The sequence below is a fragment of the Lissotriton helveticus genome, chromosome 5_1 (genome assembly GCF_964261635.1).
Source record: "Lissotriton helveticus chromosome 5_1, aLisHel1.1, whole genome shotgun sequence".
Lineage (NCBI taxonomy): Eukaryota > Metazoa > Chordata > Amphibia > Caudata > Salamandridae > Lissotriton > Lissotriton helveticus.
Window position 1 is genome coordinate 1,479,312,171 of NC_136065.1, and position 20,323 is coordinate 1,479,332,493.

Below are 20,323 nucleotides of genomic sequence, written 5' to 3' on the forward strand. Positions count from 1 at the left end.
TCTTTCTATGGTCGCGCTTTATAGACGATATTTTTTTCGTCTGGAAGGGTGACGAAGAAACTCTTAATGAATTTATCCTATGTATTAATTTGAATTAATTTGAATTTGTTTTTTGCTCTTTGCTCACTGTTCCACCCATATCCTTTAAGGGGATTCTTTTTTTTCAAAATCTATTGGATTTACACAATCTAAACATGCAAACTTTTAGCCCTGACTTAGCTTTGCAGATTTTTTTACAACCCATATTAACGCCCATGGATTTGGTTAAGGTTAAAGTTGACTAAGTCATCTAGCAGTAGATGTGCAAGTTGTGTGCAAGCTGATGTAGCAAATTCTTCTACAAAGGAAAAGGGAGAAGGTAGGACAATCCAGACTTCAAATCCTGCTTTATGTAGAGGAAATTATAGGCCAATGCAGAATAATTATACATGAGCAGTCCCCAATGTTCTGTTTTCTACTTCAATCGGATTAAAGCATAACTGGTTATTTCTCATTTTTCTGAAGGGCTTGGTATTATGAGATTTGTTAAATGTAACCTAAACAACACTTTGCGCTGATCTGGTCACTGAAAGATGGACAATTTAGAGGTTATAGCTCTGCAAAGCTATGCAGACTTTGTCAGGGTTGTGTATGCACCGATCTTATCTATTGTTTTTTACATAGACTCACAGATTCTTTTTTTTAAACCATTGTAATGAAGGCATGTAATGAATCCCAAGCTCCAGTTAAACTTGATGCTTTGGTGTGCTATTCAACCCCTTTCATAAATTGACACATTACATTATTTCACTTGCTTTAAGCTATTACCTTAACGCACTAATGATTTTGCTCAACCAGCAGAATTAACTGCTTTTTTTCACTTTCGTCTAGTTAGACACTAGATACTTGTGAGGATAGATTTTCATAATGTAGTTTACCCTGGCTGCTTGTACTGAAGTGTTGACTGGGCTTACGTGCAGCCTCATTAACTCACCTTCTGTTTTGTTTGAGTAAGTGTTAAGAGGCTAATGCATGCATACCATGTTTTGCTTTCATAGAAGCAGCGCTGTCCCTCCTATTGTCACCACACAGAGAGTTATTGAAACCAACATTAGAATAGACTATTTGGGGTCATATGGGTATGACGATGATCCACCAAGACGTGTGCTTGCTGAGCTCTGGTCAAGGCTCTCTGCTGCATGACCTCCTGGTAAGTACGGCCAGGTACAGGAAGTAGGTCCTCACAATTGACACACTAAACCGCTGGTGAGCAATACTGACGGAGAATGCTCTAATGGAAGCGGGGAGCTGCTTTTTAGTGATTCAACAAGAAGCCGCCTTCCGATGATTTCTTGGCTCTGCTCTGTGTAAATCACATCGATAGACTCAAAAAGATATACTTGGGGAGACGTTGCACGAGAACTGCTGCGCCTGCAAGCAACTGAGTTGGCAACTGATTTTACTCCTCTTCTCGTTTATAATGGGAGGAGATTTTAGGGCTATTATCAATGAAAACCAAAATAGGTCGGTTTCAAAACATGGCACCCCATTAGCACTGATTTATGGCATTTAGGCTCTGGGCCTACTTGTCTTTGAACATCCCATGGTCAAAACATAGGGGTCTGCATATTATCAGACCATTCTGCTTTGGTATGTGGCTCTGGGTGTCCAACACCTATGACCCCTACAGTGAGAACATGATGCCTAAATGAAGTACACTTCAGAGACATCTCTCCTAAACACAATAACTGACGGTATCCATCAACACTTCTCAGAGAATGATGCATGTGAATTGCCGCTCGAAACAGTCTTAGATGTGGCAAAATCCATTTTAAAAGGGCAGTTAATCTTGCATACATTCATGTTACATAAATGCCAAGAGCTGAAAACAAGAATTAGAATATCAAATCCTCTCCTTAGAACAGCAGCACAAGATGGACTGTCCATTCAGAATGTATTGAGCCTCATGCAACACCCATGGGGAATTGGGACAGCTCTTAATCAGTGAGACAACCTAAAATGCCACATACAAGTCAAAAGTATTACAGAAAGTGAGAAGGGCAGATCATATCTTAGCATTTAAGTGAAAGGCTTTGGAAGCACGTAATCATAAACAGAAAATACAGATTGACAAAGGTACAGTTCTAAACCATACACAAGATATGCTGACTGCGTTCTCAGGATTTTATACTACTTCATACCAGGCCAGACTATTGATTCAAATGTACAAGATGCTTATTGAGGCATTATAGCCCTCCCGTATTTGACCCGGGGCCATACAATAACTAGAAGTACCAATTTCTCCGTTAGAAATTAAAATTGCTATCCAGGTTATACCTTGCAACTGGCCCAGTTCTAGCGGGAGGGCTGGGTGGGCCAGGCCCACCCAAACATGAGCGTGACCCACCCAAGCATGAGCCTTGGCCCTCGCAGTGAGGACATAAAGGCCAATAGAAAATGGGCAGTATCATTTAAAACGTCTTGAAAGTTGTTTTTCTTCCTATTCTGGGAGGTGAGTGATTGGGGGAGGCTGTGAGAAAGAGCCCAGGTCCAATCACCCAACTCCTTTTAGAAAGGTGGGTTGTGGTGCAGGAACAACAGGGGCATAGTGAAGGGGAGACATTATTTATTTGGCATCGAGTCCTGCTGTGTGGACATTTCCCTTTCTATTTCAACACTGGAGAAAAGAGGTTTGTTTAGTCTGATTCACATTTCCTGAACCCTGCAGCTGCTTATCACAAAGTTTGACTATCCAAGTAGGTAAGGAAGTGTTAGTATTAGTTCTTATTTTTAAAATCTGCATAGGCCCAGCAAATCACATACTTTGGTATGCTTCATTTAAATCATTCTTATCAGGGATTTAAGAGATAACAATAAAAATGTCCAGGTGACTGGTGATTAATGATCCTGCTGGATAGCAATCCTTTGTTGGTAGTTTTGAAATGAAGATAGACTGTAGTTTATGTGGATATCTCAGTGGGTTATTGCCTTTGTCACAGATTCTTGTGTTACTTGCAGTTCAGATGTTATACTCTTAACAAAGGACAGTGACCTATGAACTGTCATCAAAGTGCTGCAAACCAACATGAATGTTCTAATTAGAACTTCGCTTTGTTCTGTGTTGCTATATAGTTAGAAGTTCCCCAATCTTTCATTATTTTAATTTTGCTAAAAAGAGTTCAGTCGGATATACATTTTTATTAGTAAAGCCAACCCCAACAACTGGGGTATGCTTTAAATCCTGAGTTTGTGTTTTCCCGGCCCAAACCCACTTACAATATACTGCCCACCATTATGGATGATATGTGATTCCTACACCTTGTAATCCTCATTGGATATGTGACATTCCCTATAGACTGATTTACATACGTGTATGTAAATCAGTGATTCACGGTCTCTGTATAATGTGTGCATTATGTAAAGTACTGTGGCACCCTACACTGATGCGAGAAGAGCTATACAACAAATGAAATGCATATGAGAAAAGGGCTACAGAGAGATGAAGGGCATGGTTGGAGGGTGGTAGTGAGGGAGTCTGAAGAGGAAGTCATGTGGGGGAGGGGCTACGGAGAGATGAAGGGCACTGTTGGATTGGGGGACGCAGCGTTTACAATGCGGTTTCCACAACACAGTGCTATTACAACGTAACAATACCTTTTATATCGCAAGTCATTTCAACGACGTGCTGTAGGGGCGCAAAGGTATTGGATATACAATCCAACACCTTCCCTGATGTTGCGCAAACTGTAGTAGGAATAATAAATTATACTATTTTTAAGTCCAGCGCGCTCCCTACAGCAAGTAATTGTAATGACTTGCGAGGTAAAGGTATTGCGTACTAGCAAATGCGCTTGTTGTAATGACTGCGTTGTAATAGCATGTGATGTATTTGCATGTGCTTTAACATGCTATATTTGTTGGAGGGTGGTAGCAAAGGTATATGCGAAGAAAGGTCACTGGTGGGGCACCAAGAAAGATTTTCTCTCTAGCGCTAAAGCCGGCCCCGTCATGGCCTTTCTGTTTTTATTTAATTAGCAGTCCGGTAATTAGGGCAACTGTGGAACATATTTTAAAGTGTGTGCTAATTATATTTACTGCTATATTCAATGTTTTAAGTTTGAAGGTGATTTTATTAATGTTTGTTTACTGAAAATATTAGAAATGGAGCTGGATTTTGGCTGATATGAGGCTGGGGCCCAAGGTCAGCTGTGAGATAAGGTGAACAAGAGAGGGATGGTAGAAAGGTGGAAAATCAGGCCTGGAAGTGCTTGTGTTGAATCCTGTCCTGCTGGAATTTGAGGATTTACACTTGGGTCCAGACATTGCTCTTACTTTCTAACAACGCTCCACATGCTCTGTATACACACAGAATCTATCCGTTGTACCATGATGACTATTTGCAAGTAGATATGATGTAATCTTGGGCTTGTAGACTACCACAAGAAGCAACAAATTGGGCCTGCAGTGGCCCACCCAAATAAAAATTCCTGGAGCCGGACTTACCTTGAAATGGAACCTCAGGTTCTGATGGCTTTTATATGTATGTATGGCTATGAACTCCATGATAGAGGCAGTAATGATGGTCCTCCTGAAACCTGATGAGTGTTATTTGCCCTGTGGCTCCAATTGCTGAGTGTAGTGTATTTATTGCTTCTTATCAAAGATATTGCAGGGGTCGATCTGCCACTAGATCCTACCTACTCCTATTGTTGGGCTTCCCAAGAGACGATCGAAACTACACCATGTATTCCTAAATGGGAAAACCAGTCACACATTTTCTTTTAGTAGGTAGGTTGAGTCTGACCCAGTGCTGGAAGCAAAATACTCCACCCCGATTGGTAGGCTAATATTTGACGTAACTACTCCATAGAAAAATGGAATGCTATCTTAGTGGACAAAATGCACCATTTCAAAGACATAGAAACCCTTTAACATACAGTAAGGACCAGTTGGGGATAATGGAGAATGGCACTGCATGTTCCTTGCTTAGCAGGAAATAGGTGATATATTACACAGAATGACCGATTCTTCTTAAGCTACAGAAACCGAAGCTGTAGCAGTATTGGGATTAACTTACCTAGTAGCGATGTATTCTCACCCTTTACTACATTCTTAGACGATTTATGTACTATTGATTCCTATAATGTGAAGACTTCTCCAATTACTCAACTATATATTACGCTGATATTTTCCCTCCTTATAATTGAAATTCCCTTTTTGCCTTTTCTCGCCCCTGCTAACTGCATTTTAATTTCTTTGGTCTTATGTTTTTTTACGATGTCCACCATGCCTAAATAAAGTGTTACAAAGAACATTTTTAATTTTATAGTTTGCATGTTCCTCATTCACTTAAATTTGAATCTCATTTTTACATTACTTAGGTTTATGGTAAAACCATAGATGGGCAGCAGACCATTATAGCATGTATAGAGAGCCACCAGTTTCAACCCAAGAACTTTTGGTAAGATCTTTGTCCTTGGAATGTGATTGTTTTTTTGTTTCGTCTTTTACATTGGCTGCATCAACACGTCTTAAGCTTCTACGTTTTGCTGCTTTGTCACTGTATTCCTTGCTGGTCTCATTTGGTTACATCAAAAGTCTTGTTTTGTCTTTAGGAATGGCCGCTGGCGATCTGAGTGGAAGTTTACAGTCTCGCACGCTACAGCTCAACTTATAGGTGTGCTCAAAATTCAGGTCAGTGAAAACCTTTAATTGAGCGGAGAAAAATGTCTTAAATGTCACTTTTTTTGTTTTATGGTGAAGAAAGGCTTACATAGAAATGTGAGCCTGATGCAACCTTGAATTGCTTATAGGAATGTAATGATTTTTTGTTTGTAGCTACTCTTAATCATTGTGTTTTATTGCTTGCTGTCCTCTGTTATAAGGTCATTTTCTGCTGGATGTAATTCCAGAGTTTGTTTGACCTGCTGATGAGTGTGAAAAAGCAGGTTTTAGCCAATACTATTAATTTATTTCACTTCTCACCTGTGACTAACCATCACTGGCACAAAGATGAGACTCAAATCAAACATTGAAGGATTGGGTTTTGAATTCACCCCACTCTATGTCCTGCAGGAAGGGGACTTGAGTCACAGGATCAGAGCTTCATGTTATGGGTGCTGAGAATGATATTGAAATATAGCAGAGTAGACCTTGTTGTAGTAGACGTGAAAGCTTTGAGTACCAGAGTATTGGCCACACCGTATTAAAAGTGTTGCACAAATTTAAAAGTGGCTGAACGCTCAATTCTGTAAAGCTCAAGATATTAAACTGGCAAATCAGGAGACAAGCAATTAAATGTAAAATATGAGTGTGAGAAAGCAGGGTACCTCGAACTGAGTTGCGTGTTCTGTTACCGTGCTTCGGCAAATACTACGCTATAGAGCAGAAGTATAGTTATGGGAATGACTAATTCCAGACTGCTATAAAGATCCGACAAATAGCCCCCAAAAAAGATGTGTGGGTGGCAGTCAAGGGGTTATGGACTATTGATGTTGTATTATAAGTTCATATGAATCTATCACTCACCAAACAAGCCAGGGAAAATTTGAAGGATTAATGCACATGGATCGAGAATGTAAGGACAGACGTAACTGCGTCAGTAGATAAGTAGCTTATGGATATATTAAGCGGTCTTCTCTAATACCCAGTCCAGTTAGGCAGGGTAAATGAACTGTCCAAATTTGTTTCTGTGCAACTTCTATTCTGTGGTGGAGTTGGATAAAGGCCTGTCAATTCGACTTCTAAATTTTACTTAACAGCAGATAATTAGGCTAGGATCTCTGATGTGGATCAAATGTGCACAAAGAATAGTTCATTGCCAACCCAACAATCTTTTTTTTTTTTCTTCTTTCTTTTCTTTGATCAAGCATTGGTTGATAGTTTGAACGGAATAATCTAGTGGGGAATTACTGAAGTGCCAGTTTTGCAGTTGTTAGGCCTTTACTTCTGTGCGGCTACCCAACAAGGGTCTACCGGCGCTGGACAGGCAGCAAGCAGAGCCGCAGCCGGCAGCTAACAACCCCATATAGCAGAAAATCAGACATGACTGCTAAAGAGCAATGTCTTAAGGTTTTTAGGTCGAGCCTGTCAATGCGCTTGCGAGAAATATAGGGGCTTAACGAGAGCTTAACCATCGGGCGATTTGATGTGTGCCCGTGAAAAGCAAGCTCAATGCGCAAGCGCATTGACCTAAAAAGCGCGTGCACATGAAAGCCAGCCATCTGTTGCTTCCCCAGCGTGGTGCCGCCAGCAGCTTCACTTGAAAGGGATCCGCTCCGCCCCCTGCTGCATCAAAGGCTTTCATTTCGCACTTTTCACGGCCGTGTCGCATTTCTCCTCCCCCCTCCCCACAGCAATGCCAAGAGCTTTTTTTCTCCCGTTTTCGGACTCCCTCCCTTTCCTCCTTCCTCTTCCCTCTTTCTTTTTCTTGTTTAGATGTACGTCGGAAGCATGAAGCCTAGTTTCACTCGTTTTCGGCCTCCCCACCCCCTTCCTCCTTCCTCTTCCCTCTTTCTTTTTCTTGTTTAGATGTACGTCGGAAGCATGAAGCCTAGGTGAGCCCGCATAAGGCTGACAACCAGTCGATACTCTGTCTATTGTTACTCACTTACATTGAAGGCACCATATGTTTTGAACAGGTCCTCATACCTGGTGACAGCCGCACACTTACATGGGAGTACGGATTTAATTTACCGAATTGAGATTGGATTCGGTAAGTTTTCCGGAGATTGCGTGGGATATGCATTTATTGTAGTTCTTCGTGCCAGTTGATGGTTAACACCTCATGTGCTCATCTATTCACAGAGAACCATTGTTTCAAACGTTGTCTTGTGAGTAACACAGGTTGCATGCTAGGGAGGACTGTAGGTGAAAGGTTTTCATTTCGCACTTTTCACAGCCGCCAGGCCGTGTCGCATTTCTCCTCCCCCCCTCCCCACAGCAATGCCAAGAGCTTTTTTTCTCTCGTTTTCGGCCTCTCCCCCTCCCCACCCCCTTCTTCCTCTTCCCTCTTTCTTTTTCTTGTTTATATGTACGTCGGAAGCATGAAGCCTAGGTGAGCCCGCATAAGGCTGATGACCAGTCGATACTCTGTCTATTGTTACTCACTTACATTAAAGGCACCATATGTTTTGAACAGGTCCTCATACCTGGTGACAGCCGCACACTTACACGGGAGTACGGATTTAATTTACCGAATTGAGATTGGATTCAGTAAGTTTTCCGGAGATTGCGTGGGATATGCATTTATTGTAGTTCTTCGTGCCAGTTGATGGTTAACACCTCATGTGCTCATCTATTCACAGAGAACCATTGTTTCAAACGTTGTCTTGTGAGTAACACGAGGTTGCATGCTAGGGAGGACTGTAGGTGATTTTTTTAGGGCTGATGGTCTGTTTGGTATTAAGTCACTTTCACATCACCTACGTCGGTGCCCGTTCATTCATTTGATTGGATACACATTGTTTGCGACAGGAGTAGTGAGTTATTGTGTTTGTCTGATGCTTTGTTAAACAAGCATTTGCAATGCAATAGGTCTCGCATTAACGAGAGTTTGAGCTATTGGCATTGTAAATGACTGGCTTTTATTTATGTTTTAAAAACCAAAACATAAATAAAAGGCATTGTTATTTACAATTCCAATAGCTCAAACACGCGTAAATGCGAGACCTATTGCAATGCAAATGCTTGTTATGAAAGGTAAGCAGTGAGTGACAGTTCCTAAGAGCAACCAGGAGAGAATTACAAAGTTTCAGGCCAGGTAGGAAAAAAAACGAGCAACCTTTCATGCGAGCTGGACGAAACCTGGGCATTGTGAACAGTGAAAGGTTAGAAGATCCCAGCTGTCTGGTGGGCACATAGGGTTTCACCAAGCATTGAATGTATGAAGGGACTAAGCCATGTCTGGCCTGTAACATAAAGCATAAGGCCTTAAATTCGATAAAACAATACCAATAGCACAGGAGCGTATCCCCTTCTTTCAATGTTATCAATCAATTTTTGAATTTCTCAAAGAAAGTCCAGTCCACAGGCCATATTTTCAGTTCCAAAGAATTTTTGTTCCAAATTTGTTAAAGATAGAACATCATATAATGTCATTCATTCAGTTTTATCAAATCTTTTGAGCCTGCGCGTTTCGTCCTAACCCGTACTTCATCAGTGTTCAATTCTTGTGGGACCTTCATTCATATCATAGGTCAAACGTGCATCTTTTTTAAGCGCTCCCATGAGTAACCTTTTTATTTCATGTAACCAATTTCTTATACATTCTACACGATCAATCCGTAATCCGTGTCCTGATTTTCACACTCTCATTCACGAATACTGTGTTTCACATCAACAGTTTTTGCTCAGTTCTCACAATCTTCCTTATTCAATATTCTGTAGTCTTCTCTTTCACAAGTGCTGCATTCTTCTCTACTTGAGTAAGTCATTCCCGTGAGCAGCTGGTCTGATAAATCCCGCCGTCTTAAATTGAGAACAGTATTATCCAAGAATAACTACTTGTGTGCACAAGTGTCAAGCCCTCACCGCCCTGGGTTCAGTGAATGATTCTTTAATTCGATAAGCTTACCAACCCTAAGCCAGTGTAGTTTGTGAAGCAGTAGTGAAACTGAAGCATGTCTAGGCAACCGAAAAAGACTAGCAGCTGCGTTCTGAAGGATCTGCAAGCGATGGATCGAGGATTCGTCTGCGCCCAGGTATGGTACATTGCTGTGGTCCAATCTGGATGTCACCAGAGACTGCATCACTGTTCTCTGGGCGGCCAGAGGTATTAGCCGGAGGATCCTCTTGAGCCATTTGAGAACAGAGAAGCAGGTGGCCCTGACCTTAGACACCTGAGGCTTAAGAGAGAGGTTGTTATTGATGATGAAGCAGTAGTATCTGTAATTGAGGAGTACCAGGGTGAGGACCTATATCAATTTGACTCGATTGTCCGCTTTAAGGAGAGGGATGTATTTTCACTGCTGACCAGGTTACAGGTCCCCAATCTGCCACTTGTGGTTTGATGGTGAGGTTGGTGTCAGACTCCAAAGTTCCTTTATATTTATACCAGTTAGAGTGTGTCGGGGCGGGGGAGGTCTAGAAAGAGAGGGAGGGGATGTTTGGTTTGTGAGGTTCCCAGACCCGAGAACCAGACACAGGGTAGTGAGACAATCTGATAGTGGTAGATTCCCAGAATTCATGTCTTGGCACCATTCATGCATATATAACCAACTCTGCTTCATCTAGTGCCCGTGGAACACACTGTCTAAGCATACTGTAATGTTGTTTGGGTTTCTTGGACTAGTTTCTAAGTAGAATACATTTGTGCATCATTTGTATACCATGGACAATAAATGATTGTTGAAAAAAGTGAGGGGGAAGACCCTTGAGGAACATCACCAAATAAGTTTTATGCAGACATTTCAAAATATCTTAAGGCTTTTTAGCTGTGGTTTATGTGAAACGATCAGGGCTTGTTTTGTCTAGCTTGATATACCAGCCCAGTTTTCTTGCCTTTCCAGCATAGTTGTTTGGTTGATGGTGTGGTAGCCTTGTTTACTTCAAGCAAGGGTATCCGTATCTCTTTTCTCATCTAGAACAGGGCTGTTAGGATAATTCTTGCAGCGTGGAATAAATATTGGTGGTCGATGGATGGTAATGGTGGTAGGTGTTGTGTATTCAGCATAGCTCCGGTTTCAATTCCTAAATCCATGAAACGTTTCCATTAAGTTGGCCCACGGGTTTTTTGAAACTATTTCATTGCTTTTGTGGAGGAGTTGTCTTTGTTCCATGTCCAGGATCTTGCTGGGAAAGTAGAGGTTGAAGATAGGCCAGTTGGTGTCCAGTCATTGTGTTAGGAGATACTTGGTTACTGAAGAGGGGCGATGATGGTGTTTTTTAATGTGTCCAAAACATTGCCAGAGAGAATTGAGGTATTTATAATGTTGATTGATTCTGTCACGAGGTAAAGCAGGTCCAGAAGGTGGAAAATAACCGATTGAGGCATGTGGCTGAGAAGGGCTTCTTAAGCAATTTGGGCACATTACTTTTGATGATGAAGTCTAGAGGTGCCACGGTTTTCATTGGCTCGTTAGAGATGACTATGGATTGCAATTGGTTAGGAAAATTGGGGGACATTTTTAGAGTGTTGGTGATGGATTTGCAATTTTTATTTGTCTCACAGGACACCACGATTGTGTATTTGGTGACGTTGATCTTTTTCTTGCTTGATTGATTTTTTTGTAGGCTTTCCAATGTTATTTGTCTGTCAGACAATTATTTAGTCTAGCCCTTCTAGGTAGTGCATTTCTTCTTCTTCATCTGATCTCTGTTGAACCACTTGCTGTAGGAATTGAGGCACACCTTTGGTTTTCTAGTTTTGTACAGGGAGAAATCAGTAGTCCTCCAAAGTGTCTGGATCAGTTGATGGCATTGATGTTGATAGTTATAGATCGTGCATGTTTTTTAAATGCCTAATATTGAAGGGGGTGGGGTTTCTGAAAGGGGTGGTGTTTGTACTCCAAATTTGCAGGGTATGTCTTGGAGTGGTCTTTCCATACATGTGATTGGACTGAAATTTCACAGTTCTTTAAGCACATGGAGTCCAACGTGTGCCTGGATCTGAGTGACCCCTTGTCATTTTGTTACAATTTGAAGCTAATCTCCTGCATATTGTTGAACATGTTTATGCAGAGGGGAGAGTTTGAGATCATCCAGGAAGATAACATTCTTTCTAGGGAATGGGCAGGGGAAGTGCACAATTGCTAAGATGAACTAGGTGGTAGAATAAATGGTGCAGCTGCGTGTTATGCAGAAAGAGGATGAGCCGATAGCTCCTCACTAGTCTTCATGATGATTTTGTGGCCTGGTGAAAATCATTGAACACTTAGCTACTGCTCTTACTCTATACCCTCCCCCTCTTCCCCCCCTCTCCCCTCCCTCCACCCCCTCCCCAGTGTTGAGACATTTTTTGGCTTTCTGGGGTTATTTTACTCTTAGGGTTCCATAACCTTTTTTCCACATAAGGTATTCATGCCAAATTAGCCTACTTTTTGTCCAGAATCTAGGTGATTCTAAAGGTACCCAGGGTTTGTGGATTCCTTGGAGGAGACAGAGAAAATTGGCAAAGTATAACACAATTTTATTTTTTTTTTTTTTTTTTTTTAAATAGGGAAAAAATGCTACAGATGTCAGTTTTTTCCTCCTAAAAATGACATTAAAGAACATTTTTCTAAAATAACCATTGTCTCAACTTTCAGGAACTTGCAAAGCTGAATCTAAATACCTAATTTTGTACTACAGTTTTGGCATTTTTCAAAGCTGTAGCCCATTTTTGCCATTTGTTTGTGCTTGCAACCTCTTTCCAGTTTGTGCTTGACAGCAGTTCTCTCTCTCTCTCTCAGCTCTCAATGTTTTCCCAAGGAAATTAAATGTTGAAATAAAGAAATACTGAAAATGAGTTGGAAAAACGTCTATTTATGACAACATTTTATCTGTAACTTTGTCACGATAGATGATTACAAAAGCAATATACCATTACGTCTGCTAGACTCGTCTGGCTGCGGGGACTAAATAGGGTTAGTAGCTTCTCCAAGAACCCAAGGTACCCGGAGCCAACAACCTAAGTGCACCGTACAATAGTTTTTCATTGAATACCAAGTATAGACCAATTCGTATAGTGAAATAGGTAGAGTGAAAAATGGGTATCAAAGAAACCAATGGATTTCTGAAATGGGCATGGAGTTTAGGAGTTGTGGTTACTTGTACATCTCTAAATTTGTGGGTACCGGTACTCTCATATCAATTAGAGGGTATTTTTAAAAAAAAATTCTTTCATATACACTGGCTTACATTTGACAGGCACAAATTCAGCGAAATCAAACTGGTAAGCCAGCACCTAGGGAAACCTAGCAAACCTGTACATTTTTTAAAACTAGACACCTATGGGTATCCAGGATGGGCTGAAATGATTGACATTCTCTCCCCAACGTTGCAGCATTGATAAAGCGGGTTACAGTGGAAAGACCGTGTTGAGGAAAAGAGTAACAGTTGTAGACTCAGACTGTTGTGGTCAGCATTAATGTGTTTACCAATGATGAGGAATTGGACTAACCAGTAGCTGTGTGGGGGAATAGAGCAAGATATAGTTTATTTAGCACCTGTATATTGTGCTTTCGGAACTGGTTCAAGGGGAGCACCAAGAAATAAGGGTTCCTGGGCTCCTTTTTTTTATTAGTTAGGGCCATTTCACTCTTTTGCTTTGGGGATTTCCCTATTGTAATACCGAAAGTTGGAGACACTTTTAATACCAATCTCTACCTGGGTATTGAAGCACAGGTGTTCCTAAAGTGACTGCCGTCTACTGCTTCCTTTGATCAGCTCCTCTTCGTCCAAGCAGCTTTTCTCTCCTTCAGGCAGTTTCCTTCTACAAAGGGACCTCCAGTATTTCTACTTCAAGACTGTAAAGGCAGCTCCCCTTCTCGTGGCAGGTCTTCAGCACTTCCAGCAAGGTTCCTTGGACTTTAGGTTATATTCCCAGGCGAGGGAGCTAGCAGTTGGGGTGGTATTTATGTAGCGCAAACCTAGCTAGGAACTCAACACAACATGGGCTGCGCTGGGAAACGATGTACTTCAGGCGGGTATTAGATAAATACATTTCACAATATTTAGGCACATGAAGATTAAGTGATTTGCCCAGAATCCCTTGATGTCGAGTCAAGCGCAAGGCCTGGATTCAAACCGGAGTTCCAGGTTCCGAAGTCTGTACCTTTAGCAACTAAGCCCCATGTCCTAGTGTCATCATGATGGACGTGTGGATTAGGAGTTCTGTCAGAGAAAGCCAAATCAAAGATGCAAAAGAGGGGTAGACTTCGTCACTCAGCCACCTCATAATCTGTCGGCGAAGCCCCCTTTGGGGAAGAATGGAGCAGGAAACTATTAAGACCTGGCCATGTATTTCAAAGGGGTACTCTATCTCCTATCCCGTACACCAGAGTCCAGCTTGTAGGTCATCAAAATTGTATTGGAGGACTCCTGTAATTTAGATTGCTGTCCATCAGTCTTTTTCCAATCCCCAACTTGTGTGTCATCCACACAGATTCTAAGTGGATTCATGTGCTGTAACAGTGAAAGTTCTCACACATGCATAATGCTATCCCCGCTAAACATGCATACTACTTCCCAAATGAATAGAACACTATTGCAGGGGACTTTTAGATAATTTTGAACAGGAGAGCATAATAGGCAACTAACAATGTGTATGCAAGAGGTAAAGCAAAAAAGCCTGTCCTGCAGGTATGAGTCAATTTTACCACTGTCTATTGTCTGTAGCCTGTTGGGCCGATGGTATTCATGCCCAGAAAAGAAGAGGTGCCGAACACAAAGCCTACTTCTGGATCTCAGTCCATTTCCTTGCCGACATTCTGCATACACCCATGATTGCCATACACACCGAGTCCAAAAATAAAATAATATCCAGTGACTAGCTGCATGGAAAACTCACAGCAGGGGTGCATCCTCTCTACTGATGTCCCAACATCAGTAGAGAGTGCATATTTGCCTATTATTATGACATTACATTCTGTTGGCGGGGTGGGAGATTTATCTTTCTGAACCGTTCTGAGGTTTACATCGCAGATCTGCGTATGAGTAGATTTATGGAGTGGTCAAGAAATGGAAGGTGGGGATGATTCTTAGTGGATGGGCTCCTTGAAGGAGAGGACAAAATAAGGGTACATTAGGAGAGAGTTAGAAGAGCCGTTTCTTAGATAATAGGAGGATATTCGATATGGAAGACTTATAATATTATCATTCAAACGTGTGACATGTTCAATACATGTATTAACGTATGTAAATACTAACAATATGTGCTTAGTTTATTGTATGTTGGTGGTAAAAAAATATATATAAAATAGATTAACAACCTATTTCCGAAAAGTGTTTGTGTAAGTACCAGCAACATATCATTTAAAGAATTCAGTGATTTTAAATTTAATAAATACTTTTTCTAATTTTACAAGGTGCATTATTATGAAGATGGCAATGTTCAGCTTGTTAGTCACAAAGACGTTCAGGAGCCTATTACAATTTCTGTGAGTATCAGGGTATCAATTTGTTTATCAATAATGTTGTTTTGATCTTCCATAATTAAATATGGGAGTTAATGCTAGAATTTAACTTTATACTTTTAGATAAGCAATGCTTGTTGCTTACCCTGACTATTTTCCCTCCATGCCAGAGTTCACTTGCCGTATCTGTTTGTCCTCATGCATATTTGATTGACCTTTGTTTGTAACGTTCATAAAAGAACGAAGAAAACGATGTAAATTAAGTCCAAAATGAAGTTTAATCTCTGTGTCTAACTTTATAGAGTTAGTAGTTTTATTTTCAAAATGGTTATTAGGCACTGTAAATCATGAAAAGTTGCTCTGCCATTGCTTTTGATCCAATTTAGCCAGAAACTTAAAAACGAATTTGTCCATAATAGTGTGCCTAGTATTTAGACAAAGGTTATAGAACGGTAACTATAAATAACATGGATTGATTTTATCCTCCGGGATCTAAGTGACCTGTAATCGACAACATGGGTGAAGCTAGAGTTGTCTATTGCCATTTGGACCTTCGGAGTGGTAAACTCCATGTCATTTAGAATTACATATCTACAGTTTTATATGATGTATGCCTATTCCAACCCATATGAGTAGAGAGGAGTCATGGGGAGCAGTACACACAACTCTGGTCTCCCTAGGCCTTTCACCCCTCTCTGCATCATCCTCTGCCTCTCTCCCTCTCTCCACTGTAACATATTTGGCATCCTAACAATTTCCAACATGCCTTGTAAACCCCCCCTCCATCTCTTTCCAAATATATGTTCGGGCAGATAATGCCATCCTGTCATCCTCCTCCATCACTTGAATATTGTGCCTCAGTTCTAACTGGGTAAGTAGAGAGCCAGCTGCTATCATTGAATCATATTTCACAGATTAAAATCCTCATATCAGACATTGCTCTATGCAAATTCCACAAGGTCTTAGGAGACCTTTGAGAGGTGGGATGGAGGGCAGCCCATCTCACCTCTTCACTGCTTCATTTCGGTCCATTGACACGTGAAGAAAGTAGGTGGAAGATTGGAGCTGGCTGGGCTCCCCAAAATCACAACAGCCCCTTTGAAAGCCTGTCTTAATGCAGCCACAAGGCTGATTGCGGGATCCAAAAAATTCGACCATATCTCCCCTCACCTGAAAATGCTAAACTGGCTGCCTTTCGAAGCAAGAATTCATTTCAAGTTGGCATGCATCACCCATAATGCAATCCATCACAATACTCCAGGTTACCTGGCTCAGAAACTTACTCTTTCTGGGGTCAACCGACCCTCTAGGAGCAAAACAGACTTACTTCTGAAACCGGCTCGCTTCAGGAAGAAAAAGACTTATGACCGAGCATTCTCAGGAGCAGCACCAAGAATTTGGAATGCACTCCCACCTAACATCAGAAGAATCACATCCATCGCAACCTTCAAAAAGGAAGCAAAATCATTCTATATGAGCAAATTTCTCCCATAGGACTGATTGGACGACTGCTTGTCTATAAACTGATCACTTGTCTATAAACTGCTCACTTGCATTCAGTGCTCCGCTATCCGATGTTGGTACAAAGATTATCCTGTTAGTTAGCTGTGCCTTGGTCATTCAACTATTGACTATATATATGTTTATATGATATACTGAAGTGTGAAACTGTAATGACTGGTTTTGTCCTCTAATGTTCTGGTTTTATCCACTAATGTACTCATTTTGATGAAACGCTACAGTAAAGCGCTCTGATACCCTACTCTGGGTCATGTTCGCACTATAGAAAACATTAAATAAATAAAAATAAATAAATTAAATTGTACTTCCCCATGAAGTCATGACAGTTGAAAGCTTCTTCTGTTTTCAGCAGTAATGACTGGATTCCCGATATGGTATTTATGCTAATAGCTGTCTATGGAAGCCTTGCACATAGTTTGTTTTTATCCTAAGTCCATATGCATGCAGTTTAGCATTGCGTTCAATTTGACTTATAAAGCACACTGTTACCCAGAGAAGAGTCTCCTAGTGCTGCATCCTAGATTGAGGGAAATCTAGGAGGACTGTCAGACTCTTGTGGTAAATAACCACGTTTTGTTTTTTTTAATTAAGAAGTTCCCTTCCAATTACAGATTAGATGACATCTTGCTATATTGGTTAGGGGCTAGGAAGTAAAACACACAACCTCCACTTTAAGAGCTGAAACTTTGTGGGACAGGTAAGAGGCCGAAAAATGCTGAAAGAAAGCCTCTTTCGGGCCATAAATTGGATGGAGTTTTGCAGTATGACTCTTTTCTAGATTCACAAGCTGTCCCTTATAGTGCCACCATGTAGTGGTTAAGCCCGAATTATCCTCTTATAGTACTCTTATAACTATTTTCTTTTATGTTGGGAGCCGTCTGCTGTTCGTTCTGAAAGCTGCAGCTGAAGGGTCCTCAAATGTCAAAAGGATAAAGGCGGGTATTGTCAAATAATTCTAAATATTTCAACTTGCAATCATCATCGTAGAGCAAAGATAAAGTAGTAACAGGGCGATAAGGAAGAAGTAGGTGGGACGTGTGGGCGACCAACGGGGCGGTCGGAGAATGCTCAAAGAATGCCCACATTCACTTTGGGCTATGGATAACATGCCCTTTAGATTCTTCCCAGAGTACCACCACAAACTATCCAAGAGAGAGAACCAGCAGGTTTGTAATCTCTCCTTGCCGAGGGACCACAGCACCAAGGCCTGCGAATCGTTTGCCAAACTTAAACTGAAAAGACCTGAAGCCAAGGAGGAGCAGGGACCGGCACACTATGCTATGAAGATCCAGAGGACAGCTTGTCAGTGAGGGACCGGTGTCTGCAGAGTGAGGAAGAGGATAATGTCCCCAAAGGAGAAGGCTCAGAAGCCAAGGTGGAGACCATTGATGACTGGAAACAGGCGCAGAAGAAAAAAACGAATGGAACAGAAATGCACACAGAGCATAAAAAACAAGGGTTAACTGATTCAAGGCCTTTAGACTCGTAACCTTCAAACTGTCCCGGCACCGGAGAACTCGTCGACCTAAAAGTGTTGAGGAAGAAAGAACCCCACGGGTCCCATAACATGGACACCGCAGGAGAGTGCTCTGCCAAAAAACCATCTGTCTGCAGATGACCATTTGTGCGGGAGAGCAAAGAAGCCGTCAGCCAAAACTCTATCATTGAAGAAAAGGTTGTTAAGTCATCTCCACAATGAGAGAAAGCGCTTAATATCAAGCGAACAAAGAGGTGTCTGGCAGCAATCATCCAAAAGAAGGATTTCGAGTCTTCCCTTCGGGAATTCAGACAAATATCTCTGATTGAAAAAAGCCATGAGGAAGTAGAGACGCCCAACCTGGAGCCACCAGCAACACCAGAGCTCCAGAAGAAAGAACACAAAATGTTCTACGATGAAGTCCCAAGTCCCAGGGGCTATTCCATGATGCTGAGTACATTTAAGATCAGTGTCCGGATCTCAGTGCTGACTTTCCGGAAGAAAGGAGTCGGCACATATCGAGACCTTACCCTCGGGACGATACCACCCTATATAACATTGTGGTGAAGAGCACAGCAGACAAATATGGGGTTCAGCTAGAGGAGGACTTACTTGAAACCTTCATTCCCTTTCTCAGCAAGAGCCAATACTTGCCAATGTTAGCTAGCATTTTGGACCAAGGAAGAGAGGTGTTCAAGGAAATAGTCACCTGTGAATTGGTAACACAGAGAATAGAAAATAAATAAACACTGTAAGGGAACCTGCCTATGTATGATGTAACGTAACAGCAGACTCTATCATTGTGTCCACTTCAAAGAAAAGGGCCAATGTAGCAGTGTCGTTGGGCCCACCTTCTGAAAAGGAAAGCAAAAGGATCGAGATGGTGGGGACAAACGTTTGAAAGAGGAGCTGCAACACAAACATCACCAACTCCATTGCCCTACTGAATAGGTATGCCCACCAGCACTGGAAAGAGGTGCGAGATTTGCCAAAACAGCTACCAGAACTGTACCTATAGAGAGAGCAAACGTGCTCATAGAAGAGGGCTAAACTATAGCCAACACTTGCTTAAACTGCACTAGATTCCACAGGCGCAGGAAGCTGTTGAATGGAACAACATTGAAAAGACACACCTATCAGGTTTTTAAAAATGATGTACAGGCGAGCATAATCAACAGCACCTTCAATGAGGAACAGCTCTTTGCCAGTTCTGTGGATGACACTGCAACAATTAAATAAAGGACAATGAGACAGTTAAGTCCATAGGGTCTTTGCAGCTAGGGACCACCATAGGAGAGGGGCTGCTCCTGCAAGACCACCAACAGGAAGAAAAAGCTTCAAAGACACCAATTCGCACCAACCCTCCCAACAAACAAGTCAACTTGGGGAAGAACACAGCAGTGGCAATACCAAGCACTACAAAGACCTTTCATGGACGATCGAGAGGTGAGGGGCAACTGGCCGAGGAGCAGGCCCTCAAACAAGTGACTCTCCAGTACAGAACCCCCTCCACATAAAACTAGGGGGGAAAGACCAGGAGTGTTTACCCAAAAGTGGGGAGAGTTCACATCCGACAAATGGATTCTCAACATCATCCAGTATGGATATTGTATGAAACTGACGAGACATCCCCTGAAATGGTGGACAAAGGAAGGCCACATACAAAAAGAGAAAATATATTATATTTACAGTGGTAGGTGAAAGAGCTGTTGCAGAAACAGGCAATAGAAAGGATACTACAAAAAGAGATCATTAATGGAAACTACTTGAAATACTTTCAATTTCCAAAACCGGACAAGTCAATGCGCCCAATATTTGACCTCCATTTTCTAATCAAATACTCTACTTATCTACTTATGCCTACTATCCCTCCTGGGGTATAGGCGGTCTACCAGACGCCAGCCATCTCTGTGTTTAGAGCTGAACCCCAGTAAAACCAACCTTTTACTCTTTTTCCCGCAAGGACAAGACTTTGCTAATCCAAAAATGGCTCAAGAACGTGGACGCACTTAGCTGTTCTCTTTCACTCCCCAACTTCGTGAAGTCCCTGGGAATCGTTCGGGACAAAGACATGTCAGTGAAAGAGCACATCATCCACTCAGCCAAAGGGGCTAGCTGCACCTCAAACCATCTCAAGAAAATCAAACCGTTTATTCCCCCTGATAATCTGAAGACTGTAGTGCAATCACTAGCCCTCTCACAACTCTACTACAGTATTGCCATCATCAGTGGGACCCCAAAAAGTAAGCTTGTTCCTCTTAAGTACAACTCTTAATGCTGCCACTCAACTACT

At 41.7% G+C, this 20,323-nt stretch overlaps 1 protein-coding gene and 1 long non-coding RNA gene across 2 annotated transcripts in view; one reads left to right on the forward strand and one right to left on the reverse strand.

Moving 5' to 3' along the window:
• The window catches only part of CAPZA1 (capping actin protein of muscle Z-line subunit alpha 1), a 341,315-nt gene that overhangs the window by 298,424 nt on the left and 22,568 nt on the right, over positions 1 to 20,323 (forward strand). The window contains exons 6-8 of the mRNA XM_078644469.1: positions 5,361 to 5,440; positions 5,595 to 5,673; positions 14,985 to 15,056. Of these exons, the coding sequence (XP_078500595.1) occupies positions 5,361 to 5,440; positions 5,595 to 5,673; positions 14,985 to 15,056 (231 nt within the window). The remainder of the gene's footprint in view (positions 1 to 5,360; positions 5,441 to 5,594; positions 5,674 to 14,984; positions 15,057 to 20,323) is intronic.
• The window catches only part of LOC144755491 (uncharacterized), a 457,970-nt gene that overhangs the window by 37,773 nt on the left and 399,874 nt on the right, over positions 1 to 20,323 (reverse strand). The gene's annotated exons all lie outside the window — the stretch shown is intronic.